At 36.7% G+C, this 12893-nt stretch overlaps 1 protein-coding gene across 5 annotated transcripts in view; it reads right to left on the reverse strand.

Annotated features, from left to right (window-relative positions):
• Nucleotides 1-12893, reverse strand: part of patj.L (PATJ, crumbs cell polarity complex component L homeolog) — a 132950-nt gene that overhangs the window by 69247 nt on the left and 50810 nt on the right. For 3 of the 5 annotated variants that reach the window (XM_041590399.1, XM_041590397.1, XM_041590398.1), the window contains exons 19-24: nt 8326-8535; nt 7733-7834; nt 6451-6738; nt 5455-5542; nt 3022-3160; nt 937-1008 (exon numbers count right to left, since the gene is read on the reverse strand). In XM_041590399.1, the coding sequence (XP_041446333.1) occupies nt 937-1008; nt 3022-3160; nt 5455-5542; nt 6451-6738; nt 7733-7834; nt 8326-8535 (899 nt within the window). The remainder of the gene's footprint in view (nt 1-936; nt 1009-3021; nt 3161-5454; nt 5543-6450; nt 6739-7732; nt 7835-8325; nt 8536-12893) is intronic. The other 2 variants (XM_041590401.1, XM_041590400.1) reach the window with 2 other exon arrangements.

Raw genomic sequence — 12893 nt, forward strand, 5'->3', positions numbered from 1 at the left:
ACGTTATATTAAGAGCAAACATAATTAAATTTTTCTAAACTACAAACAATTACAATAGAGAAAAGAAGGAATGAAATAAATAAAACAAAAAAAGAAAGGAAGTGAGGAGACAGGACATATATTAAATATGTCTTAAGCAAGATTATTCTGTAAATCAAGCCATGTACCCCTTATATCATCAAATTTCTCAGGGCAACCCTCTAGCTAAGTAGGTGAGTTTCTGGATCGGGAGGGAGTTGTTCACAAATTTTTGCCAGAATTGTAAGGTAGGGGGTCCAGGGATTTCCATCGTATTAGGATAGCCTTATTTGCATAGTAGACCAACTGCAAATAGCATAACCTGGAGTAAGATTGAAGCTGCAGAGCCCCTGTTTTTCCCAGCAGAGTTCTGAGAAGCGAATGTTCAGAAGTGTGAGCTTTTCATTAATGAACTGAAGAATCTCGCTCCAATCTCTTTGTATTACCAGGCAGGACCAGAACACATGGAATAGGGAGCCTATATCAACCCTACATTTAGGACATTGATCAGACATTGCCATATAATTTTGCTTAGCGATAGGAAGTTAGATATGCCCTGTTCAAAAATGTTATTTGTATGTATCTTTCCTTCATAGAGGGACCAGTTTAAGAGCATCTGTCCACGTTTCCTCCTGCAGCTCAGGAACATCTCTCTGCCATTTGATTTGGGTTTTCTCCAAAGGAAAAGGGCCCGATGTTGACAATATAGTGTACAGCCATGAGAAAGGTTTCGTCAAGTCCTGCCTATACAAATACTGTTCAAGAGTTGTTTACGGGCCTTGTGGAAAATCGTAAATCGAAGGCATGACGCAATTGCAGGTATCTGAAGAGCAGGTCTGGAGGGGGGATGAACTTCATACATATCATGTCATAACTTTTGCACAACATAATACAATTTAGTGCAAAAATTTAACTTACGTGCGATGGGGACCCCAGTGACTGAAAGTTGGAGTTTCTTCTCCTTCTCCTTCTTCTCTCTCAGGCAATTCACTAATTAAAGCAAACAATGGCAATATATATTAATAAAGACAAATGATTTAAAAAGGAACCATCCCAAAAATCAAAATAGGATATAAGCACCGTAGACACCGAAGACATTTTCTAAATAAAGGCTAATTTTCAGGCTGTTTAGTTTAGAGGGAAGGGTGAGGCTCTTTCCTATAGTTGTTTTATTGGCATATTTGTTGATGAAACGGTCTGTTGATGAATTGCCTCTGTCTATGTTGGTGTCACTGACTTGAAATTAACAAAAATAATTTCTTACAGTGGAATTTAGAAGCTTGCTACATCTATAATTATTAAAGTTAGGAGTATGCCCTTGCATATATAACATTAAGTTGCTATGATATAATATAGCTTGTCAACAACAGAGTTGTTGCAGAGATGTCAACTCAATGTCTTCTAGAACATTTAGGGTCAGGCCACACTGGGCGTTTTGGGTTCCCCAAACGTCTTCCCTCACTCAGCGCCGGCTAAAATGAAAAAAAAAAAAAAAACGCTGTCACTAATCACACGCGGTGTGGCCTGATCCTTAAAGGGTAAAGTCATAAAAGGCAGGTCTAGTAGCTGTTTGCTGTCAAACGAGGCCAGTAAATTTTACCTGGTGAATAGATGGTATTGGTTACTAGAACTGTTGCCACTTCTATTACCCCTTTACAAACTTGACTAGTCAAATATTACTGGAGGTCTAGCTTATATGAACATTTGCTCACACTTCTCACATAACAACATAAACTGCTGCATAGAGAGCATCCTTGGGTGCAAAGACAAACAAAAGAAGGTTCAGACTTCATGGCTTGCATAATGGTATTATCAAAAAATGCTTCATTAAACTCCATCACAAAGAACTGTTGACTTGTTGAGCACTTTGATGCCCATGAAATTCAGTTAAATCAAAGACTTTTGTATGCACAAAAATGACGAATGTCATTTAGTCAAACCTTAAGCTACCACGCTTATTAAAACCTAAAGCAAAAAAATTAAACTATATCCAGAGGAGATGAGATCATAAAAATTTGATAGCGGGGAATTAATAGTACTTCCCGTCTCACTTCACTATGCCAATTTATCATTCCACTATGAAGTGAGATGTACCAAGCTCATTATATCATAATAAAAATATATGCGTTCTAAAATGATGCTAACAAAAACACAATAACATTTTATGTTCAGCCCTTACAAAGGGAAAATATATCACTTTTGGTTGCTTTCTAACCTTCCTGGATATTTTACGTCTCTCGATCAATATGGTATATTTTCTCAAATAAAATAATAATGGATATGTCTCATTCATGGCAGTAATTTTCAAACCATTTCTATGGTTACAGTTGTATGTCCTAAAAAACCTGCATACAGATTGTAATTTCCTGCTGTAAATATCTCGCACTTTTGTACAGGGCGTTAAATAATTTCAGCACACTCCATGGACCAGATAAAACAATTCATGAAGTATAACAATAAATAAGCCAATGGCTTACTGCAACTAATCGCAAAATTTTCCAGTGGAGTTAATCACCCATATCTCCTTCAAAAGCCCTCCAATCACTCTTCAGTATAACTACTTCACTGGGTGCAAGTCTGTGTTGTCCCATAGGAAAAAATGCATGATGGGGAGGGGTCACTGTTTGCAAGTGCTTCTGCTCACAAAATAAAAAGCACATTCACAAACTTGATTTATGCTCATGGTCAGTTTACTAATACTAGCTAGGTCTTGGGCATAATGCAAGAGAGTTGCATCATGGGTTGTTTTTTCCCCATTAACTCTGCATGTTTAACTGTCTCATTTAAAAAGATAATTGAAGATTTTAAGGACATTCAATAGCATTAAAGAACACACTGGATGTATGCCTATCCAAAGTGTTAAACTCTTTATTAGACTTTCCTTGTCCTTTAAGATATAACCCTGATAAAAAGGAACATGTAATATTACAGGTAGAATTGTTAGACAGGAGAGAAGTGGGATACAAAACAATTCAGAACTCAGACTAAAAGATAATCACGTACTTAGAGGAGACCAAATGATTACGTGGGGATTTTTGGTGCATGGTCCTAGTATAATCTTCTATCGCTTCATGGTCTTTCTGTTGAGCAATTGCATCTGGATCAAATACTATGCCAGGTTCTTTAAGGCTGTAAATATTATCTAAAATTCAAGAATAATAGTTTAGCAGTAGAATTTGTTTTCAAAAATTTAAAAGTATCAATGTGGTAGACTATTCTTGGTTTAACACCTTGTAGGTAGCATCTTGTGGGCTACCCTGCTAATTCTTTCTGTTATTCAACATTTGCTTCCCCCTTTTTTTGCAATGCCATTTCTCATAGTGTTATTTATAAAAACAGATCTTTTCTCTGTACTTGGTGGCAAAGGAAAATCAAACCCTAAGCCATCCTCAGAACCATCTCCTCCTCCCACCAACTCCACATCATCTATTCAAACGTTTCCATGTGTCAACCAGCCATTAATTTCCAGAGTTGTGCAGCAGAATTTAAAGATGCAATCTTTCCCCGTCTTGTGATCCCCTTCTGTCAGTTCTGTGATATGAATTTTGTGGGAGCATGTGCAGTCAAAGCGGATTCAGGACACAGATTAAACTGCTCATGCTCCTGCAAGATCTGTGCCGGAGAACAGAATTGGATTCAAAGAAGGGGAAGATGATGCCTTTTAACTTCTCTGTGCAACAGATTTATTGCAGGTCAGCACACAGGGACATTAAACAGAATGAGCTGTGGATGGGTAGAGGTTTAGTTCCTCTTTAACTAAGTTAGCATTAATCCATTTTAAATGCAAATCCTATTGAAATTTTAAAAGTTATAGCAGCCTTAGGGCCAGGGCTGTGGAGTCGGTACATAAATCCTTCAACTCCGACTCCTCAGTTTATGGTACCTCCGACTCCAACTCCTCAATTTTTAAAGGAATAGTAACAACAAAAACTGAAAGTGTATCAAAGTAATTAAAATATAATGTACTGTTGCTTTGCATTGGTTAAACTGCTCCCGTGGCTACACAGCAGCTTATTTATACTAACTATAGTAGTGTTTCTGAAGCAAAAACACAGCTTTTACCAGTGCATGTTAACAGTATATTATAGGTTAAATACTTTAAAACACTTTCATTTTTTGGTGTTACTGTTCCTTTAATATACTAATGTATTTTCCATGTTGAAAGAAGTTAAGTACACAACATAAGGCATTTTATCACTGTCAAAGCTCAAAAATATAAACCACATTACCACATTGGTAATTCTAAACCAAAATTAAATAACATAAACCAAACAACTGGAAAACCTAAAACAACTTATACTGTATATTAATTGAACCTGGCATAAAGCTGTAGAATAGCTGTTAAATACAATCCAAAATTAACTAAAGTATTGTTCTTAGACACAGAATTGATTCTGCCATATCCTCCATAGAGGCTCTTAAATCTGATTTTATTATTTTCAGTGCTTCTATTTAAAGTTATAAGGAGTTGGTACATTTTTGACTCCGACTTCAGATACCCAAAATTGTTTCCAACTCCACAGCTCTGCTTAGGGCAACATTATCCATATTATGAAAAAGGCCCTTATCCAGAAAACTCCAGGTTCCAAGCCCAATATTTTTTACTCACTGATATTTTTTATCTATTCCAATATATTTACCCATGCAATCTTTTAAAGTGGAAAGTGGTTCATCCACTCATCCCAGTTTACTGTGGTATGTATGATTACTCATCTTGACGATGGTATTTTGCATATTTATTAAAGGGAAAAACTTCACTGAGATTAAAATTTTGTAATCTCCAAGATCTAATTGGTTTAATCAACAAGGCGGCTATAAAACATTGCCCTATACAGCAGAACAATACTACCAATTCAGCCCCTTTAGATGAGTCGGCAGCTTATCTGCCCATGGATGGGGTCCACTGAATGACTTCTCAGATATCTAGCCAAAAATGGGCCAGATATATATTTGGTAGGTTTGAAAAAAATTCAGATGAGGAGCCTGGTGAAATGAGATGCAAACTCGTTATATAATAATAAAACAATATGACTTCTAAAATGATTCTAATAAACATTGGCATGTTAATGAGGTCCTCGTCCTACAAGCCAAAACAGGAGGAAATCCAAGGCACGCTATCTGAACACCTACTTTCCCCCTCAGCAACTTTTACACAGCCCATCCAAACCCCCCACCACCACCACCACCACCACTAGCTGCTCACTGTTTAGGATGTGCAGGCTGGATTTAGAGGAGGCAGCAGAAGCATGTGTTTAATAAAGAGCACCGTGCACTAACATAGAAAAAAGGGCGTGAAATGTCACAAAGAGGACTTTCTTGAAACCATATCCGAGGGGGGGGGGGCAAATATCCTTTTATATATGCTTTTAACATTTTTTTTTATTTACACAATAGTGATATGGCAAAACCCATTAATAAATAAAAAAAATGACCCACCTTGACTAACTCCTGTCAAGTCATCCTGATTGTGGAGAATATCTTCCTGTGTTCCAAGTTTAAGGTTCATAAGTCCAGAATCCATATGCTTCAAAAATACGAAATTAAGCATTATATAAGACATGCAATTAATTCAGATTTAGAACATTGCCATTACATTTAAATTACTTATAATTCTATGCAATCCAACCATACAGAACACTATACTAATATTCCAAACTTATATTTTTACTACTACTCCAATAAAGGCTTGTAAAAAAGTGCAAAAATATTTATTTTGACAATATCATATCACCAGTTATTTATTGTGATATCACCAGATCCATAACGTAATTTAGACAAGCATGTAAGGAGACTGGTGGTGGGGGGCACCTATCTGCTGCCCACCATGAATATATTGCTGGCTATTGCAGGTGTGGCTGTATCCATTGCAGCAGCTAGAGGTCTCTGTGCTCTGAAATTGTGAGACCTACAGCTATTCAGAACCAAAGGAAGTTTAAGACAAATTGTGGCAGTTTTGTGCACTTTGCAAACTGCCATCCTTGTATCTTTATTTTTTGTGCAATCCCTGTGCTAGAGATAGAAAGAAACATGGTGCCCTATAAAGCTTATTTCACTATTTAACAGCCTCTGTTGGAGGCACCTTTTTTTTTTTTTATGTCCTATCAATTGTTTTTAGGTTACACTTATGAGGCAATACCATACCCAACATTTTATTTCTGGCAGGAACCTCCTTCCTCTTGTGTCGCTTAACACTTATTAGTACATTTTGAATGTGCCTATATCTATTGTATATATTTCCTTGTGTTCTATTATTACTTAATATATTATTTTATACAGAACTGCAGATACAAGCAGCACTACATAAATATATATATATATATATATATATATATATATATATATATATATATATATATATATATATATATATATATATATATATATATATATATTATTATTTATATATTTATTTATTTATTTTTTGATACATACTATGTCTTCCATCCACGGTTGGCTACAGCCAGGATCTTTTGTTATTCCTTTATACTGCAGAAAGTACTGCCCATTGTCCTCAGACAACTGTTCTTGTTCAGTGTAGTCCTCATCCACAAGCATCTCTCTTTCTCCACCATATCCCTCCAATTCCTGCATTTCCCAAGACTCTTGCAAAGAGCCAGCTTTATTGTACTCTATGTTGAATGGTCTTCCCATAGTCAACGATGATGGTTCATCAACAAGTTCCTCTTGTTCGTCCTGAATGAATACCTCCTCTTTGTATTTCTGTTAAAACATAAGAACAGACACTAGAGGCACAAATGACAAATTGTATAAATATACATTTATGGTGCACAAATGAAAGCTTCTGGGATCAAACATTACTTTATGAATTCTGTTCCATCCAGATATAGTGAAATTAAATCTTAACTTGCAGGCCACCAGGCTTTGAAACATCATATATATACATAAAAAGATACACACACAAGTATTTAACTTTGGATATAAAAAAACATTGATATTATTTTATTACTAGTCAATAACAGAAGTCATTATTTAGACTAAGGGGCCGATTCACTAACTTCGAGTGAAGGATGTGAAGGTAAAAAACATCGAATTTCGAAGTTTTTTTTGGGCTACTTCGACTACGACTTCGAATCGAAGGATTCGAAGTAAAAATCGTTTGACTATTCGACTGTTCGATAGTCGAAGTACTGTCTCTTTAAAAAAAACTTCGACCCCCTAGTTCGCCATCTAAAAGCTACCGAAGTCAATGTTAGCCTATGGGGAAGGTCCCCATAGGGTTGGCTAACTTTTTTTGATCGAAGGATATTCCTTCGATCGTTGGATTAAAATCCTTCGAATCGTTCGATCGAAGGAATTATCCTTCGATCATTCGATCGAAGGAATTATCCTTCGATCATTCGATCGAACTATCTGCGCTAAATCCTTCGACTTTGATATTCGAAGTCGAAGGATTTTAAATTACTAGTCGAATTTCGAGGGTTAATTAACCCTCGATATTCGACCCATAGTGAATCGGCCCCCAAAAGTCAGAATTAGAGAGTTAACATAATTGTGCTATAATAATTAAAAATGTGGTGAATCGGACATCTGCTTTCCCTAGCATGCACAAAATATTTCACACACATCTCTTGAAGAGTAGGGACATGTTATAATTTGTGACTTTTAGGGAATATTTCTGTAATTAGGTGAAACGTATAATTTAACACTATTTAAGCAGGCTGTATTAAGACAAAAATATAAAAATTGTGTTTACATGAAAAACATCAAGATTCATTGAATCTGTAGCTGCAGAATCTGTGTTGTCTTCAAGATCTTCCAAATTTGCATATATATCTTTTTCTTCTTTAATGCTACCCTAAAGTGAAACACAGAACAAGCACAAGTATGTGTCAATAACAAAAATAGGAAGTGCCCTCATGCCAAATTGGTAATCATTTATAAACATATCAACACATATGAAGGTTCTGCAATTTTAAGTTGTATAAATTCAATATTTTTGTCTGACATGCTAGTACCCCAGTCCAATTCAGTTTTCAGCAAATAGGATGACCAGCCTGGGGTAAATCAGGTAAGTAATTAAAATCAATGGGTGCTTCCTAACATATGGCATAACCCAGTGATTATAAGCTTTGTTTTTTTTTTATAATGTTCAGCCTTTGTAACTGTATGGATGTTTTTCATCATTGCCTTTTTAACTGTATGGACGTTTTTCGGCGCGGTCTATTATTTTGGGTCAGAAAAAAAAATACAGTAATTTTTCCAAAAAAAAAAACCAAAACATAAAAACCAGTTAGACAATTCTTATATTGTTATACTGCACATTTTCATGTTCAGATCATTGCTTACCACCAATGGCTTGCAAATGCCTAAGGTTGTCCTTCCAGGTGGCACAGTTGTCAATATTTGCACAGCATCTTCCAATGAAGCATTGTCCATGTAATTTTCATTTACAAAGACCAAACGGTCACCAGGTAAAATCAGGCCACTTGTTTCTGCCACCCCATTTGATACCAGAGACTGAATCACAAGGACGGTCCTTGCTGGATCTAAAGGATCCTGAAGATGGAGCCAGAAACCACAAACAGTGAATCAGAGTTTCTTAGTTCCATCTGCTGCAGGCACACTGTAAATTGATTTACTGTGGAAGCAGCAGTGGATTCTATTAGCAGTAAGAAAAAGAAAGTAAAAATAAGAAGTGTGGGTATTTAATAAAACACTCAAAATCTGCATTGCCAAGATGACTTTTCAGTCACATGCAAATATGTACTGAAGCCAGTCACTATTGTATGTGCATTTTAAATATAAATACTAGATAAAGATAAATGATTATTATGCAACTATAAATATATAAATGTTAACTCTTTCAAGCAAAAATACATTGCAGGTGAATAAACGATCATCAATTCATTGGCCTGTAGTGCTCTGTGCTATATGCCCAATATTCCAAATATACCCCCAAGTGAGTAGCTGAGTTACTGGCACGCTTGCACGGACATTCACATTAAGCAGTGTGGGTTCACAGTCCATGTAACTGTGCCTAATCAGTACCTCTCCATAGTGTAGTTGTTGTTACAGCTTAATACATGAAATACTGCCCTATTATTAAATCAAAGTTACTACAATTCAAACATGACTTCCAAATCTATTTTTTTGCTCTGTGCTGCTGCAGCTTATAAACAAATATGTATATTTTTTGTGATGGTGAGCGGTCGAGAGCCAATAATTCCCCTTCAACATGGTTAACCAAACTACAGCCACATCCTAACGGCATTCTGTGACTCAAGCTGCATTCTGTGGCCAAAACATATAAATACATGTAAAGTCTCAATACATTTTTTCCCTGCAGTCCCTAGGTGCTGGTCTTTTCTTGTTTTATTGTATTTTCAACACATGGACAGCACCCGCTCACTGAAAAGCCCCTTAGAGGCTGCCCCTGTGCATGGTGAACTTAACACAAAACTCAAAAGGCCAGAACAAGGACACTGTAGTGGGGGGGGGGGAATATAAAGATTGTGTATGTACAACCGTTTCCCCCTGTTGTATGTGACCCCTATAAATCGCCTCCCACTGCACTATAGTAATCATACGTCATTAAACTAGCACAAGCACGTCACACAGCAATTTACACATGTATCGATCATTCTGTCCCTGATCATTTCTGTACCTTGTAAGTTACAGTTGATAAGGGACAGAAATGATTGATACATGTGTAAATTGATGTGCAACGTGCTTGTGCTATTTAATGACCTATGATTACTATAGTGCAGTGGGAGGTGATTTATAGGCACTTATTACATTTAAAACACTTGCAAGGATCAATTTCATCAAAAGCCAAAACGAAACTTGGCTGTGAGAGGTAAGTGTGCTCTGTGGGTCAAGTTTGCAGTGGCGTTCCGGGGGTCTTTGTTATCCTGAGGTGCCACCCTTTTCACCTGGAGTTCACCTATCCAAGCGCCAGAGTGGGCTGTGGTCGCATCACTTATAGCAGAAAGTGCAATTGCGCTCTCTGCCCTAGCAGAGCCTTAATTCTGATTTAAAAAACAGAATTTCAACCCTTACAGTTAACAGGCAGGAATAGCTTTTTTGCCGCCCCTGGCAACTTGTACCTAAATATAGGTCTTTGTTAATATTATAATGAACACCAATGTAAATCATAAAGTAGACAAAAAGCAGTATGCAACAAATTAGACTGGTTTAGGGAATTAGCTGAAATATATACAGGTATGGGACCAGTTATCCAGAATGCTTGGGACCTGGAGTTTTCTGGATAATGGATATTTCCATAATTTGGATCTTTGTATCTTGAAGCGATACTGACACTAAAAAAACTACATTTTAAAATATAATTATACATTAAAAGTTACCTTTAGGTCATGTTGATCGTTTTTTGCTGAGAGGTTTGTTTTTATAAGCAATTGTTAGTTGAAGTTCCTAAACCTGACTGTTTTGCCAATCTGACTGTCCCATCTCAGCCTGTCAGTTAAAGTTTCTAATGCGAACAGACTTCTGCTGCACAAATATGGCAGCCCCCTCATACAGGAACATGGGGCATCAGACAGGAAATGTAAAAGCAGTGTGTACTTTATGGCAAAGTTATAAGTTGCTTTCAAAGGCAATATTATGATTGATGTAAAAAAGAGAGTTTCGTTTCTGGTGTCAGTATCTCTCTAAGTCTCCCAGAAAATCATGTAAACATTAAATAAACCCAATAGGCTACTTCTGCTTCCATTAAAGGGATACTGTCAAGGGAAAAAACATTTTCAAAATGAATCTGTTAATAGTGCTGCTCTGAACTACATTTCTCAAAAGAGCAAACAGATTTTTTTATATTCAATTTTGAAATCTGACATGGGGCTAGACATTTTGTCAATTTCCCAGCTGCCCCAAGTCATGTGACTTGTGCTCTGATAAACTTCAATCACTCTTTACTGCAAGTTGGAGTGATATCACCCCCCTCCCTCCCCCCCCCCCAGCAGCCAAACAAAAGAACAATGGGAAGGTAACCAGATAACAGCTCCCTAACACAAGATAACAGTTGCCTGGTAGATCTAAGAACATCACTCAATAGTAAAAACCCATGTCTCACTGAGACACATTCAGTTACATTGAGAAGGGAAACCAGCAGCCTGCCAGAAAGCATTTCTCTCCTAAAGTGCAGGCACAAGTCACATGACCAGGGGCAGCTGGGAAATTGACAAAATGTCTAGCCCCATGTCAGATTTCAAAATTGAATATAAAAAAATCTGTTTGCTCTTTTGAGAAATGGATTTCAGTGCAGAATTCTGCTGGAGTAGCACTATTAACTGATGTGTTTTGAAAAAAACAGGTTTTCCGATGACAGGATCCCTTTAAAGGATTAATTATATCTTAGTTGGGATCAAGTACAAGGCACTGTTTTATTATTACAGAGAAAAGGGAATAATTTTAATAAAATCGGATTATATGATTATAATAGTCTATGGGAGATGGCCTTTCCATAATTTGGAGCTTTCTGGATAACAGGTTTCAGGAGAACGGATCCAAAACCTGTGCATAAAAGTATTTAATCAGGAAAAGTTAAGTATAAAACTATCTTTATAATGAATACACTTTCAACAGTCAATGGTCACTAACCCCAACAACCAGATTGCATTTAAATATTCAAAACATTTAAAAGTGTACAATAACAGAATAAGGTTACTAGATAAAGTAGAACAATAACCCCCATATGTAATATAAGGCACTAAGTTTGCCCAGGAACAGTAACCCATGACAACCAATAAGATGCTTGCATTTAAACAGATGACTAGTAAATGCTACATGCTGATGGTTGCTATGGGTTAGTGCCCCTTGGCAAATTTCGAGCCTTTTATTATATAACCCTTTAAGCCACTTCTAAAAATTGCAACCACAAGCGCTGCACTTACTGCACTTCATATAAAGGGGTTGTTCACCTTTAAATTGACTTTTAGTATGATGTACGGAGTGATAGACAATTTCCAGTTGGTTTTCATGCTATTATTTGTGGTGTATGAGTTATTTAGCTTTTTATTCAGCAGCTCTGCAGTTTGCGGTTTCTGCAATCTGGTTGCTAGGGTCCAAATGATAAGATTGATAAGATAAGATTAAGAGACTGGAATATAAATAGGAGAGGGCCTGAACAGAAAGAGTAGGAATAAAAAGTAGCAATAACAAATTTGCAGCCTTACAGAATCAAACAAAAAAGGTAAATACTGAAACTATAAAAGATAAATAACTAAGAACAATTGATTAAAATTGGCCATTCTATAACATACTAAAAGTTAATTTGAAGGTGAACCACCCCTTTAAATGCAATAATTTTGCATCCATGCATTCCTGTGACTCTCCAAACAATAATACAGGTGCAAAATTTGCAAACCCATATTGGTGAACATGGCACTTATTGTTAGGGATGCACTGAATCCAGGATTTGGCCTTTTTCAGCAGGATTCAGATTCGGCCAAATCCTTCTGCCTGGCCGAACCGAATCCAAATGCTAATTTGCATATGTAAATTAGGGGTGGGGAGGGAAATCAAGTGACTTTGTCACAAAACAAGGAAGTAAATTGTTTTCCCCTTCCCACCCCTAATTTGCATATGCAAATTAGGGTTGGATTCGGTTCGGTATTCACCCAAATCTTTCGCAAAGGGTTCGGCCGAATCGAAAAAACTGGATTCAGTGCATCCCGTCTTATTGTGGCATTGTCGAAGTGGGAGTGCTATAGAATGTGGCATTACTGAAAGCAGGATTGTCTAAAAAAATAAAATAAAGGAACCCTGCAATAACTGGCAATAGTACAGTATAGGGCTCCCTTGCAGTAAAATTTACCTTCAGCGCTACTCTGCAAAGCAGACGCAACTGGTATATTGATGTATAGTGTAAGTATACACTAGTATGAGTACCTTATTAAATG

The sequence above is a fragment of the Xenopus laevis genome, chromosome 4L (genome assembly GCF_017654675.1).
Source record: "Xenopus laevis strain J_2021 chromosome 4L, Xenopus_laevis_v10.1, whole genome shotgun sequence".
Lineage (NCBI taxonomy): Eukaryota > Metazoa > Chordata > Amphibia > Anura > Pipidae > Xenopus > Xenopus laevis.